Genomic DNA, 14,993 nt, shown 5'->3' with positions numbered 1-14,993 from the left:
ATCATTCTCTTTATTTTTCTTTTACGACATAATCCTCGGATTAGTGTTCTGTTGCGGAAATCAGATGTGAATAAACATCCTTTCTTTTGCATGTGTTTTTACATACTTATCATTACAGAGTATCCACATTTTGAACAGTGCGCTCTTTCTCTTTTTCGCTGTCAAAAATTAGTTATAATATATTTATATAAGTGTTAGATTATGTTGCATTATGTACACATACAGAATAACGATAGTAATTGCGACTGTTTAAAAAATGAGCAAGTTGCAAAATATAAACTTTGGCATATCGTTGCATCAACCTTGTATATAATATTACGTCAGAATAATCTTAGAGTTTGTATTGCAATGCAATCTGTACAAGATATTTCTAAACAGTGCGTACGCGCGAAAAATACAAAACTACTGCATAGCATGTTATATCGAGTTGGCCGACTTCAATTTCTTTTCCCGGTTTCTTTAAAACTGCGATGTTCTAGTCATGGTATGTTTTTTTCCACCATAATTTCGGGGTAACACAATCAATCGGTAATATAATTATCTAGCGATACCGGCAGCATTAGTGACAGCGAAGAACATCTTTGTGAAATATGTATATGTATATACATACATACATACATACATATGTATGTTTCACATGTGCTCTGCGTTCCAATCATAAATCAAATCGCACCGGAGACACCCAGCGATAACCCACAATTTCTTCCTCGCGGCAACAATCATTCGTTTCCTTCCTTTCGTTTAGAATTCGAGTAATGTCGAGTGCTAGTTTAAAATGGATGTGCACGATTTAATGTCGCTTAGAGAAACATCACACACGTTAATTAACATTCCGCACATGATTTACAACGCCATAAAGTAACGTATACTTTGAGCAAAAGAAAAAAATAAATCTCATAGCGTAATCAGCAGTACAATTCGTACGAGTATTATTATACCTAATATGTAATCGCGTTGTTAAAGAGCACTTATGCGCTAAACGGGGACGGGCTCACAGCTCAGAATTGCACTTGACCCGTCATTGACTAGTAGTACTCGATATACAAGATAATATAGCGTCTGTTTCTTCTTAGCTGCACTTTTGTTGTTATTATTATATTCAAAAAGATACGAGATGCATCTTCAATATTCGTAGGAAAATGGGACTTGCGAGAAAACTACATAAAAGTGTGGCTAGAAGAAACAGCGGTGTAACTACATCGTCAGTAAATGTCGAACCAACAGCCATGTCTCTCGCGTACGTAACGCGTATGAAACGCGAGTGCTCAAATACATCTATCGGACCGTCAGTGAAGCAAAATAACATCGAGAATTATTTGCGCACGTACAAAAAACTTAATGATTCCGTTGCAATGCTGCTTCATTCTCCTTCGAGCAGCACCCATAACAGCCGAAAAAATTAAAGCAATAGCTGTAAAAAGACGTATAAAACAAGTGCTCTTTTGAAAAAAATACACAAAGATTCACACAATTTCGATTGTAATTCACGATCAGTCAAATTATAGTTGCACTCCGTGAGTATTCTATAAAATGAGTATTCTATAAAATGAAACAAAAAAACTTTAAACGTATTTTTTTCTTTTTCGTGTTCTCGTGTCAAAACAGCTCTCTTACTTGCGTGCTATTTTTCAAGCATCAATTCTTTTATCCTAAATGTGCGCTCCAATTCCGATGAATAATTGACAGTGTAAAAAATCATTTTGAGTATTTACTCGTGCCTAATACCATATATAGATAATAAAGTACTGAAATTGTGTAAGTGAATAGCCGGTATAATGGTAATCACTAAATTCTGCGTAGAAAACTTCGATAGGACGTTGTGAAGGAAATTTGGGCCCAGAAAGCTGCCGACTTTGTAAAATATTCGCAAAATACATGTTGGATTTGCGCTTTGCGAGCCTTTCCTGAGTTTACACAATAGATAATCGAAAGCTTCCGACAATTCATTTGCATTCAGCTCCATGGATGGCAAACTCGCCTCCGTTGTCAAATTACCAGTGGAATTGGATGAACCTGTCCATAAAAATATCAAACTTAGAAAAAGCTTTTGTTAAAAATATTTTTAAATATTCACACGAACTGATTTAAGTGTAAAAAATTAGTAACTGATATCAATAATTTATTTAGATTTATTATTATATTCTACTCTACTACAATATATATATATTATACTATTATCAAAATATTATATACTTTATTTTTTTTAATTTTTACTATTTTTAAACAATAAATTTCAGTATTTTACATATTTAAAATAGGTAAAAAAATATATTTATGAAAGAAAGTTCGAAAGATATTTTTTAAATAAGTTATCAAAAGAAATTTACCGGTAGACATGTAACATACAATCGCCGAAACATTATTTTCATAATTCCATCTACGCCTGATGGCTATCCTAAAATTAGCCACACATTTTCCTGTTTCCTCGTCTGCAATAAATAATAAGATATATGTAATAATACATCTCTCGCTAACTTTTAAATTAAAGAATAGAAAAATATATTTGCTGTAAGTTATGCTGTAAAAAAAACAAAAAATGAAGAAAGAAGATATTTTCTACTCAACTTACAGCAAATATACCTTCCTCGTCAGATGAGCTTTGAATACTTACACTCGAATCGGTTATTATCCCTATGAGCCCAAACACACCACTCAACTTGAGCACCACGTGGTAAATTTGGTACAACAACGTAATCTACAATAGCATTTCTAGTCCTCCTTTCCCATTCCTTCCTCGCATCTGCTATGTAACTAGAATGAGTCAGGAAACAGATACCTTGTACTATATCTCGAAGTTTCGCATCCATAGCCTTAACAATGCGGTCTATGTGCCTCAACGTTAAACGACACTGCCGTTTAATGTTCATATCTAGAAGATTCATATTGCCAGGCACCAAAGGTATTTGCCCAGCAACTAAAATAACATCACCTACCTGTAAAGAAAATTACATTTTTTATCAAACAAATTGTTTTAAATTTTTTAATGTAAAAGATTACAAATTATACCGGGTGTTTCAGACCACCCGTCCCACCCTTTTATCTTCGCAGTATAAGATCCAATCGAAAGTGTTCAGACAAAAGTTGTAGGATTTCTAAAGACCTATTTACTGGTGCTATGAGTTTGATCTTGGGTGGCATCGCCAAGGTCAGGTCAAGATTACATCGATTTTTTTCAATGGAATCCCCTATTTTTCATTTCATTTTCTTGTAGCTTACCTCGAGAGCTTTTTAAAACACTATAATAAAATATTTTTTTATTAAATATTTTTCAAGTTATAAAGCTTGAAAATTACAGTACAGCCGGTATTAGAATTACTCAAGTTATCCGACCGACAGCTAAAACCTCTTGAATGTTGTTCAGGATCATGTCCTGGATAACATTTGTCAAGATCAAGGTCATTGCAAGTTGTACCTCTTATTTTCATTTTTGCACTAAAAATTCTTTACGTAAAAATGAAAATAAGAGGTACGATCACCAATGGACACTGTACTGTAATTTTCGAGCTTTATATAACTCGAAAAGTACTCAATAAAAATATTTTATTATAGTATTTTGAAAAGCTCTCGAGGTAAGTTACGAGAAAATGTAATGAAAAATAGGGGATTCCATTTAAAAAAATCGATGTGATCTTGACCTGACCTTGGCAATGCCACCCAAGATCAAACTCATAGCGCCAGTAAATAGGTCTTTAGAAACCCTACAACTTTTGTCTGAACACTTTTTCGATTGGACCTTATACTGCAAAGATAAAAAGGTGGGACGGGTCTAAAACACCCGGTATATACATATAGGGTAACTCCGGTATATACGCCGCACCTATCAAAAACTTAATTTATTAAGTATTATTTACTATGTTTAAAATAAACGAACTATATCAGTAAAAACTTTGTACTGTCTACTACTATGAAAAAAATATTAGAAATCCGAAATATTTAGTTTTCGTATTAAAAACTAAACTTTTTAGAATCTTGCATTTTTGTTATATATAGATAATGGGTGGAATATATGGCAAAAATGTAAGGATTTTAACAAAGTAAACAAAGAATACGAAAACAAAGCACTTGTATTTTGCTATACAACATGCTTTACTATTCTTCTACACGTATGTATCACGAAATAACCACTAGGTCTTTTACACGCCTTACAGTAATCATTTTATGTAGATTATAATTTATGATGATGCTACTTGTTACACACACAGTGACAAATCGATTCAACTCACAATAATTTCATTAATATTAACAGTAAGAAGCTGAAATTATAACTCAATACTAATATAACATAAAGACATGTAACAGAGTAGTTGCGAGAAAATTACACTCCTTCTATTTTTTTCTGACTTCCGCGGCGTAAATTCCAGCGCGGCGTATATACCGGAGTTACCCTATAGAGGAAAGCCCCCTATTATGAGCTAAGCACCTAATATGAGATAGCGGCGTTTCTGCTAAACTAATAAACGCTATCTATTGGTTCCATCATGAATTTATTGCTCTTGGATTGAAAACTATTTAGTAGAAAATTTATTATTAGATCATGCCTGTAGTTATTGTAAAAAAAGATTTTAGAATTTGGATGTCCTTAAGTTTTATCGAGATGAGGCTTTAAACCTTGTTATTTATTATTTAATAAATAAATATTTGGCAATAAATTCTTCATGTAGTGATAGAGTAAGATCGTACTAATAGAAAAATATGGGATATGTTGAATTGTTTAATTACAGAAGTTAGATTTGATGATCGTAAAACCATAAGACGTGGAAATCATAATATGAGATACCCAGGATATTTCTAATATGAAATAACCCATGCTCCTATGTTATAGTGAACATCGTTGCTAAAGAGTAAATGTTATTGCACAATAATAAAAAGAATAACGGAATGAACGTCGAGTGCCTATTTCTGCGATGCTCCAACTACCTGAAGATGAGTTCTGGATATAATCTATTGCATGCTCATTTTTCACGTACCCTGACTGTGTTTGTTTGCATTTTAGAAACATGAAATAGTTTTTTAATTGTAATACTGATGTACTTTGCGTTTTACTATTGATTTCTCAGGGCATCTCATATTAGGAGCACAATTTTTTGACTTTGCGATTTGCTCATTTTTTTACATTTCTTTAAAAAAATGGAATTTGAATTAAATTTTATATATAACGTTATCTTAAAGTTTATTAAATTCCCTTCAAAATGATCTATTTTTTTAAATTTTGCCTATACTTCTAGCATTTATCCAAAATGAATTCGGTATCTCATAATAGGAGCCTTTCCTCTATATATATACTATGAGATTCCCGAGATCTATTATACGCGAACCAAAGAGTTGCGAGATTATCGGATTTCTCACCTCAATAACGGATGAACCGATCAAGTTCTGAGTAGGCTCTATCGATAGTTTGGGTTTAAATTACATAATAAAAGTTTTTTTATTTTTTCTCTATATATCCTATGAGTGGAGATCAATATCTAACAAGTAACTTGTAAGATATGCGATGTAAAATCCGAATCTGGAAATTTTACTTACACGAACAGCCTGAGAGTAAGGACCAATATTGGCGGGTGCCCAGTGGCTTATACTTTGAACCTGCATCGTGTGTCGCTTACAGGCCCATTTATCGCCGCTTTCTTGGCTCTCCTTATATGCTGTCGCATCAAGTGCGACATGTACGTTCAAAGGACATTCTACACATACACGAACTGGCGGATTTCTCTTACCCAACCAGGAAACGTATACTTCATTTATAGCCTTGTAATTCGACATATCTTTTATGTACAATGTTATCGCGACTATGTCAGATGGGCACAAATTTTCATTTTGTATCAGAGCTATAATTAGACAAATATTATATGTAAAAAAGATTTATTAATATTGATTTTTTGTTATCAATTAAATTTCGAACAAGAAATAATTGTTAATTTAAATAATTACTAAGCCGAAAAGTATGCGATTAAGATGTAAATTTTACTGCTTAGTTTTTCCAGTGCCTCTTCTATAGCAGGTGTTATATCCGGATGTTTTCCTATAATACCTCCAAACCAGAACCATCCTGTTTGATTTCTGTTAACTACCGGAGTATCTGGACAATCTTCATCTTCGTACAAAATCTCCATTGGGCTCGGAGGATGAAACTGACCTGTATATTCACACAGATATATTTTGATATATTTTATATGCATTTTTCTCTGTTCTTTTTTATGATGTTTGTTGAAATCTTGTAAAAAAATTCTTTGAGAATTCCCGGATTTTTCAGATTTTTTTTCTCAAAATTCCAAGAGATCAGAAAATTTTTTAATGAAACTTTGAAATAAAGAAGTCGAATTGGAATGCAAGCAATATAAATAAATTAATATATTGAAAACTGGTAGAAGACAGGGATTCTAATAGATACAGTTTTGACTGAATCTATCATTTTCTAAAATTATAAAGTTGCGAAACCTATAAAATATTATGGGCAAGACATAACAACACTACAATGTAATATCAACGAGTTATTATATTCTGCTGAGTATTGTCTTCTACGATGTCTAACCATGATTTTTTACTAAAAACCCGCAAGACACACACGAGAATATACGTGAATATACACGGCATGTATGCCATATTCACTGCTAATTGTTAACATTTTATATTATCAGAAAAAGAAATAAAAATAGAATTTATAAAAAAATAGAACTTATAAATTTAAAACTAAAATTCTCAAAATTTCTCTAAATTCAAATAAAATTCTATAAAAATCCGTGATTTTTGGGGATAAAAGATTCCAGATTTTCCAGGTAGTAAATATTTTTTCCAAAGTTTTCTACCTGAGTTCGATGCCTTCAAACTATTACTTTCACATGCATGCTCATCATTTTCATCTTCTGATAAATTACAACCATCGTGTAGCTCAGGACCAATAATTTCAGCAATATAATCCTGTGGCGACTTTATCAAAACATTTTTTAGTCTCTCAGATAGACTTAATTTCTCCAATTCTCCATTCTAAAAAATAAGTCTTCATTTTGATGACACTTGACAGTGTCTTACAATTATCAGCGTGATATCCAAAAACTTACGTCCTTATCTTCTAAATGGATCTTTGTAAATCCGAGGTATCCTACAGGCGCTACGTCATCCCTCGAATTTACAATGCTCTCATACTCATCGCTAAAAAAAATTAAAAAATGAAGTATAGTTATTCAGAAGTACATAATACATAAATGTAAACATGTAATACTTACATTACAATACTTTTAGCAAACAAGGGGCAATCCAAGGTAAAAGTTTCATATTCTCCTCCTTCTCCACATATGTTTACACCATATTTTTCTTTCTATAAATAAAATTTATAGATTATCAAAAATAAATTTGAAGCTATATTTTCAATCTGGTTTCATTATACACATTATATCCATAATCAAGATATCAGAATATCTCCTGATTATTGACAAAGTGCTCATATGTAGCTAAAAAGGATTAAATTGAGTCGAGAAGTCCTGTATCATTTTGCAATTTTCGCAACAGTTAACAAGATTAATGAAGATCGCGCATCCATCCGGCTTACTGCCAAATGCAAGCACGCGACGAGATACGATTACCCAGCCTCGTACGTTGCTAAGCGTGCAGAGTTGTTTATTACAAGCGATATTGGCAAAGCACGAACAGTGAAAGATAACACCTTCCCGCATTAGGCGATGCTATCTCGCTACGCGCTGGCATTTCGTACTTATTTAGCGATCTTTAGAAATTATTATCTGGTTGATTGTGGAAGTTGTAAAATGATATAGGACTTTTCGATTCACGATGAATTCGGTCACTCACACTACACTGTATTGATGCATATTATAGGCTACTATATAAAGTATCTAAATGCAATGGCATAATACCAACATCAAAGAAATAATACATTTATATTCTGCTAAATAACATGATCATCGGATATGTAAACATTTATATGCTTTTACAGTTGGGTAATGCTAAGTTAAAAAGTTAAAAAGTTAAAAAGTTAATTAATTGTTTTAATTTTTTAATTTTTTAACTTTATTTAGTTACATTTTAGTAACTAAATAAAGTTAAATTGAATAACTACAAAAATTGAATAACTACAAAAATATGATATATATGCATGTACATATATAGGATATGGATAATTCACTGGGAATTGTTTAGGCAAAAAAGATCTAGCTTTGACCGTCATAGGCTTGAATATTCTTATACTTAATGTTTACATTTTAGACATTTAATTTTTTAACTTTACATAGTTATACTTTACCGGTAATTATTAACTTTTAATTTGATTTTTTTAAAATTAACATCAGGGTTGGATAGTTGGCGTTATACGGATCCCTACTTGGATTATATGCTTATACATTCGTGTCCGTTGAAGATACGTTTTTCTAATTTTAAATAAATCCAAATATTTCTTTTACGTTTAAGCAAAGAATAAAGAGATTTGAAAGCGATCCGTCGTTATGACCTGAAATCACTTTTTTTTTTTAAATACGCAGAAATGCAATTTACTGCGTCATAGGGATTATTTTTTGATGTCTCAGAATAATCACGCAAAAGCTGATCAAAATCCATGAAATACATAAGTGAGTCTCTTGTTAGTTAAAAAAGTTAAATTTTTAAACTTAGTTTTTTAATTTAGTTAAAAGAAAAATTAACTTGAAATTATGAAATAAAACAAATTTAACTTTTAATTTTTTAATTACTTTTTTTAATTTAACTTTTAATTCAATTAATATCACTATGGATTAACTTTTATCTTAACTAAGTTAAATTTTCAAAGCTGGTAACTTAACTTAGTTAAAAAAAAAAGTTAACTTACCCCCAACCCTGTTTTTACATTTAACTTTACTTATTTCATGTATAGCAGCTTTTAGTATGCATTAATCTAGTGGAATGCAAATGATCGAATTCATTAGTTTAGTCCGCTCTACCTGAACACGAATGCTTTGTCAATAATTAGGGGATATCCTGAACATTATCGACACAATTATAAAAAATATTAACAAAAACACTCATGTCATATTTGATTAAATAAGAAACAACTTGACTTACTATTTTAATGAGGTGAGGTTGCATTTCACATATAGATTTGCCCAAATGTTTGATTTCAAGGCCTAAAGCCGCAACTTTAATCAATATTGCGTTAACAGAACTCTGTATCATTTCATTTAACAGCTCATCCTGGTCCCGTCTCCATAAATACGACAAGGAAATAAGACCTAAACGATTGCATCTACAAGAAAAATATATTTAAAAAAAAATTAATAGCAGCAACCATATAATATTACAGATTCAAATAGAAGAAATAAATAATAATTACACATTTTCCACACGAATTCGTTGATAATCACTAAGAATAGCACCGCTTGACACAGCCTCTATATTTTCATGTTCCTAAAAAAATATATTTTGGAAAAATATGTATAATTATTGGAATTGATACAGAGATTGATGTCACATGTATATAGCTGACAAAATATAGAAGTTAATTTACCTTTACTGTACTCAAAAGCTTAAAAAGATCTTCAACTTCATCACTTTCTGTAGGATAATAATATTTCTCTTGCACGTTTGCTTTGCCAAACGTTGGATAACGATATATAGGCAAGCCTATAGCTTGAGCAATGTACTTAACACCTTGATGTCCTACCGTTTGGAACATAAATGAATCCAGATCATCTAGAAGCAGTGCGTTAACTCCTATGTTACATCTGCATAAATTATAAATTATAATATTTATAATATAAAAATTAAATTAAATAAATATAAATTAAATGCAATTGAAATTTATGTATCTATTAGCAATATATAATTATATGTTCTACAAAATACATTATTTGTTTTAATACCTTTTTCAACAGGATACAAATTAGCTACAGCTACGATCTCGTGACCAGCTGCTACACACTGCATCATATTAAAGCAAGAATCTTTGCCACCACTGATCAATGCCACAACCTTCATCTTTCTTTCGTTGATTGTGCTTAGATTTCTTAAGAAACTGTTACAACTAAAATTAGAGCTGTTTTATTTGTTTAGACAATCATCTGTAATAAAAATAAAATGAAGATATATATTATATATGTATGTATATACATATATAAATAGCCATTATATTTATATATTTTAGGAACTACAAAAATTTTGGAAATATATGGAAACAGCACAATTAAATCTACCAATATTTAATTAATTACAATAATAAGAATGCCATATAGAAATATAAATCACATTTGAAAAGTATAGAAAAAAATGATCAAAAAATCAAATAAAATTAGAATTTACATTTCCAATCTGTTACATTCTTCGTGTACCAAATTATTTTATTATACAATAATTTGATAAAAGTATATTAAATAAACAGAAACTATAATATTAAACGCATATATACTCCATGCAGTGCATATATCAACATATTTACAATTTATGTAATCATGTAGGACAAATATACAGCAAGACTTTACAATACAATAATAAGATATTTGATAGTAATAAACAATTAATGAACCGTTTATTAGGGACAATTGAGAGCGACGAGACACAGAAGCTGCCGCGCATCGGTATAGTTTATGAATGGATTATATATATATATATAAAATAATCAGCTAACACAAGCAACAGGATTTATAGTGAACGGCACGAGCCGCGGGGAACGCTGAAGATTCCAAGTATCTTCCATCAACACCGGATGTGAAATCGGTAAACGATCGCGAGGAAGATATCGCGATAAAGCACGGATTTATCACGCGATTTACAGCGAAAGCCGTGCCTGCCCGCAGGACGGGGCTTTTTGGTTATCGTGGAAACGGATATGCACGAGGCGAGAACGAACGGCAAAGTGACAGTGGATGGCGAGTCACGCGGGCAAGCGCGAGTTCGACGATCACGGCGGAACATGCGACGAAATTGGTTCGAAGTCCTCCGGTAAATGTGATATTTACGTTAAATGGGTGACGAAAACCTCTCACACTGATACTGTCGGCAGCCCATAGGAGACTGTGAATGGGGGCTATGGACGATAGGAGAGGAATGTGACAACAGCAGCGACGGTAACGACAGTGGCGCCGCGGCGAGGCAGCGTTCTACTTAAGAGCGTCGAGAGATTGAGGTTATTCCGGATATTGCGGAATTGCACCAATTAAATGGGCAAAAATCGTTGCAATCGACTCGCCTTTTCCTCGCCAGTGATAAAATAATGTTGTTCCGCATGTCAGATATGTCGCGTTTGCTGAAGGTACGAAAATATATCGACGAAAATGACCACGGTATCGAGAGACTCACGGGTGAACAGTCGCGCGATCGTACACGTCGCGTGACATCATCGACACATCGAAGGCGTCGCTATGCCACAGTTGCTACATCCGTTAATTTTGTGTGCATATATGCTCACTTTCATTATTTCAACATATTGTAACATTCATAGAAAAAAACAAAATATTTTACTGTCGATGATTCTATACAAATAATTATTCTTACAAAAAGCCTTTTTTGTTGTTTAGAAATAGAAAATAAAAATACATTTTAAAAATAAATTTATAAAGTAATATTTGTAGATATGAAATTATAAAAGGGTTAATAAATTTTTATATTTTAGAAATTCTTGGCTTTTGTCTTTTTTTTATTTTTATCGAAAACACACATTCTGATATACACGGATTGTTGAAGTATTTCCGATAAGTCATATCAAGATATGACGAACTCCAATTATGTACAAAGGGATTACTTATCTTGTTTTCGGAACATTCTAAGTTGTGATATAACCTAATGCATCTTCGAGGAAAGCAAATCTTTTTTTAATGATTGCTGTTTATAAAGTCGATTCCCAATGCGACACGATAAAACGATTGCATGGATATACTAGATTTAAAGTCTTATCACGAAATTACAGTGACAATCGCATCTTTTTGTGTAAAAACTTTGTGCAAGATTCTCATTTTTCGCTATAAAATTATGTTATTAAAAGTATGTCAATGAGTGACTTATCGAATTGATATACATATCATGTTAATATATATCAATTAGACATCGATTCGACGATTATTATTATTAATTCTTGCTGAGATGTTATATATTTTTTACATAATATATTATTTATTTTGTACAATATATATAGATATTAAAAAGTATACCTAACGGTACGTTATATATGCTAAATTTGCGCTAATATACAATAAATGTCGTAAAAAAGGATTTTGAATACGGATCAACAGTATATAATTAAAATAGGCTATATAAAATTTTAAACAATACGACATATGCAATTTTAATGTATACAGTATGTAGAATCTTTGCTTAAAAGTGCTTTTTCCTGTTGACGCTTGACGCTCATTTTTACTTCAAAGTATAAGTCAGCTGATCAAAATTTACGTTGGCCAAAGCGGGGAGTACAGACTCTTATGGCTGTTCTACAATGTGCTTTTTGTTTCCTGTTTCTTGCTGTTTGTCTCTTGCCTTCTTGATCAAAAAGGCAAGAGACAAACAGCAAGAAATAGGAAACAAAAAACACATTGTAAAATTAGCTTTAGGGGACCCGCACGATAAAAGAAACAGAAACCAGAGAAAAAGAATTTCAACCTATCAGAAACTGTGTATTCCACAATACATGATTTCTGATAGGTTGAAATTCTTATTCTCTATTCTCTGTCTTCTGTTCCTTTTACTCCGGATCTACAATAGAGTTTTAAGCTTTAAGCCATAAGAAATGGGCGAATCACAGTCGCTTATTCTTCTCGGATTCGACTGTAATTGGTCGATTTCTTACAGCATAAGGCTTAAAACACCTATTGTAGATCCAGACTTATTGTGCAGAGCCCCTAACTCTTAAACGACAGTCGTTGATGTCGTTGCGCAGATATTATGTAGAGTAAAAAAGCTGCGCAATGACATCAACGACTGTCGTTTAACAGCCCTTCTATAATAAGCCACAAATCAGAAGTTCTAAGCGATCTTAAGTCATAATCGGTAACCCCGGATCTACAATAGGTGTTTTAAGCCTTAAGCCGTAAGAAATTGACCAATTACAGTCGAATCCGAGAAGAATAAGCGACTGTGATTCGCCCATTTCTTATGGTTTAAGGCTTAAAACCCTATTGTAGATCCGGACTTAAGTTGGCCAATAGCCAATTTGAACGACTTGGTTAAGACTGGTTAAGACTTCTGAAGTTCTGACTTGTGGCTTATTGTAGAAGGGTTATTACAGAATCGATCTCTTAATTGATTAGTTCTCTCTGCTAAACGCAGCCATTGGGTGTTAACAAAGCAGTTATAGCGTATTCGATTTACTGACTCGACCCGACTCCGAGTCAATAGTCTGTTCTGTTTAGCTGTAAAAGAAGAGCTAAATTATGTAAGAAATGCAGCTAAAAAGAACAGACTGTTGACTCAGAATCGGGTCGTCAGTAAATCGAATACGCTATTAGTCTGCTCACCGAACAAATTATTATTATGATTGGTTGTTACTTATAGATCCAACCAATTATATTCAATTGCTCGGCGACTAGCAACATAGTATTCTTCTAGATCATCCAATAGCAGCGAGCGCTCACGGATCCGCTTCACAACAGTAGAGTCTGCTGAACGCAACCATTCAGTACTACAACTGCTCACTAAGCGGTCAGTGAGGTCTTGCATCTGATTGGCATATTCCGTTAGATCTAAAAATATAGACCAAACAGATACGAGAGCTCACTGAGCCCTCGGTAAGCTCTTGGATCTGATTGGCATATTCCGTTAGATCAAAAAATATAGACCAAACAGATACAAGAACTTACTGAGCGCTCAGTGAACGGTCGTTGTACAGAATGCACCCATTCCATTGGTCGCATTCAACACACTCAACTGTTGTGGAGCGGATCAGTGAGCGCTCACTGCTATTGGATGATCTAGAAGAATACACCAATAACAGAGAGTGCTCACGGATCTGCTCCACGACAGTTGATTCTGTTGAACGCGATCATTGGCTGTCGCGACAAACTTGCATTAGCTTGCAACTAATGTAGAACCGACTTAAGGTTTCAAGCAAATCGACTAACCATAATCAAAATTGCGATCTCGTGTTTTAAAACGCTCGATTGTGATTACTTAAAGCCGGGAGCACATAGAAAAACGTAAGGCCGTAAGGCATAAACAGTGAAGGCCCGTCTACAATACTCGGAGTAAGAAGTAAGAGTAAGAAATTGACCAATCACAGTCGAATGTGAGAAGAATAATCGACTGTGATTGGTCAATTTCTTACCTAAAGACCCGTCTACAATATACGGAGTAAGAAGTAAGAGTAAGAAATTGACCAATCACAGTCGAATGTGAGAAGAATAATCGACTGTGATTGGTCAATTTCTCACTCTTACTTCTTACTCCGTGTTATTGTAGACGACGCCTTACTTCTTACTCCGTGCATTGTAGACGGGCCTTAAGGAAATCGTAACATCGTATTCGCTACTGGTCTTACGGTCTCTACTGTGATTGGCCAATTCACTTACTGCTTGCGTGTTACGATCTTATGTTCTTGTATGTGTCATGGGCTTAAGGCCTTATGGTACATATCCACTGTGCGCGTCACGTGTCACGTCGTCCATCGCGTCACGACGCGACGCGAAAGAGAGAAAGAGTGAAATTTATACTCTTATGGTACGTTTCCACTGAGGGCGTCACGCGTCGCGTCATGAAAGAGAGAAAGAGATAAGATTATATAAATACACAACCCCTCTCTTTCTCTCCCTCGACGACGCGACGCGTGACGCGCTCAGTGGAAACTCAGCCTTAGGATTATGAATACAATTTTTGTATGATAGTGAAGTCTGTATTCTTCGTTTATCGCTCATCGCGATCGTATCCAATGTGCAGTAGACATATCACGTCGCACATCACGTTAATGTGCCCAAGCCATTACCGCGGAAAATATCAGTCCATGTAAACGTACCTTTAGTCTTCTATACTAAAGGCTAAAATCAACTCGCGAGTCGCGAATCAGTCTCGTATACGCGTGTCCACCGGTCCACGGCGTT

General features: G+C 33.5%; 1 protein-coding gene across 3 annotated transcripts; it reads right to left on the bottom strand.

The window, feature by feature from the left end:
- Positions 1 to 11,050, bottom strand: LOC108763500 (diphthine--ammonia ligase). Of its 3 annotated transcripts, XM_018511180.1 has the most exons (13): positions 10,932 to 11,050; positions 9,840 to 10,037; positions 9,485 to 9,669; positions 9,311 to 9,384; positions 9,043 to 9,223; positions 7,221 to 7,312; positions 7,056 to 7,146; positions 6,804 to 6,981; positions 5,966 to 6,133; positions 5,524 to 5,825; positions 2,612 to 2,933; positions 2,328 to 2,429; positions 1,709 to 2,013 (listed from the first exon to the last, which is right to left on the bottom strand). In XM_018511180.1, the coding sequence occupies exons 2-13, from the start codon at positions 9,952 to 9,954 to the stop codon at positions 1,709 to 1,711; spliced, it is 2,115 nt and encodes a 704-aa protein (XP_018366682.1). In that variant the 5' UTR covers positions 9,955 to 10,037; positions 10,932 to 11,050. The 3 variants fall into 3 exon arrangements, with proteins under 3 accessions (XP_018366683.1, XP_018366684.1, XP_018366682.1); XM_018511181.1 differs by lacking the exon at positions 10,932 to 11,050 and having other exon boundaries at positions 1 to 2,013; positions 9,840 to 9,954; XM_018511182.1 differs by lacking the exon at positions 10,932 to 11,050 and having other exon boundaries at positions 1 to 2,013; positions 9,485 to 9,701; positions 9,840 to 9,916.
- Between the last annotated feature and the right edge of the window lie 3,943 nt (positions 11,051 to 14,993).

Source organism: Trachymyrmex cornetzi, unplaced genomic scaffold, assembly GCF_001594075.2.
Source record: "Trachymyrmex cornetzi isolate Tcor2-1 unplaced genomic scaffold, Tcor1.1 scaffold361, whole genome shotgun sequence".
NCBI lineage: Eukaryota > Metazoa > Arthropoda > Insecta > Hymenoptera > Formicidae > Trachymyrmex > Trachymyrmex cornetzi.
This window is presented reverse-complemented; position numbering and strand designations above follow the sequence as displayed.

Bases quoted from the DNA above. Each gene is read 5' to 3' on its own strand.
- LOC108763500 (XM_018511180.1), bottom strand. From the start codon at position 9,954: ATGAAGGTTGTGGCATTGATCAGTGGTGGCAAAGATTCTTGCTTTAAT. The intron at 9,385-9,484 runs GTAAATTAACTT...ATATTTTTTTAG, and splicing joins AGCTTTTGAGTACAGTAAAG to GAACATGAAAATATAGAGGC. The intron at 9,224-9,310 runs GTAATTATTATT...TTTTTCTTGTAG, and splicing joins CGAATTCGTGTGGAAAATGT to ATGCAATCGTTTAGGTCTTA.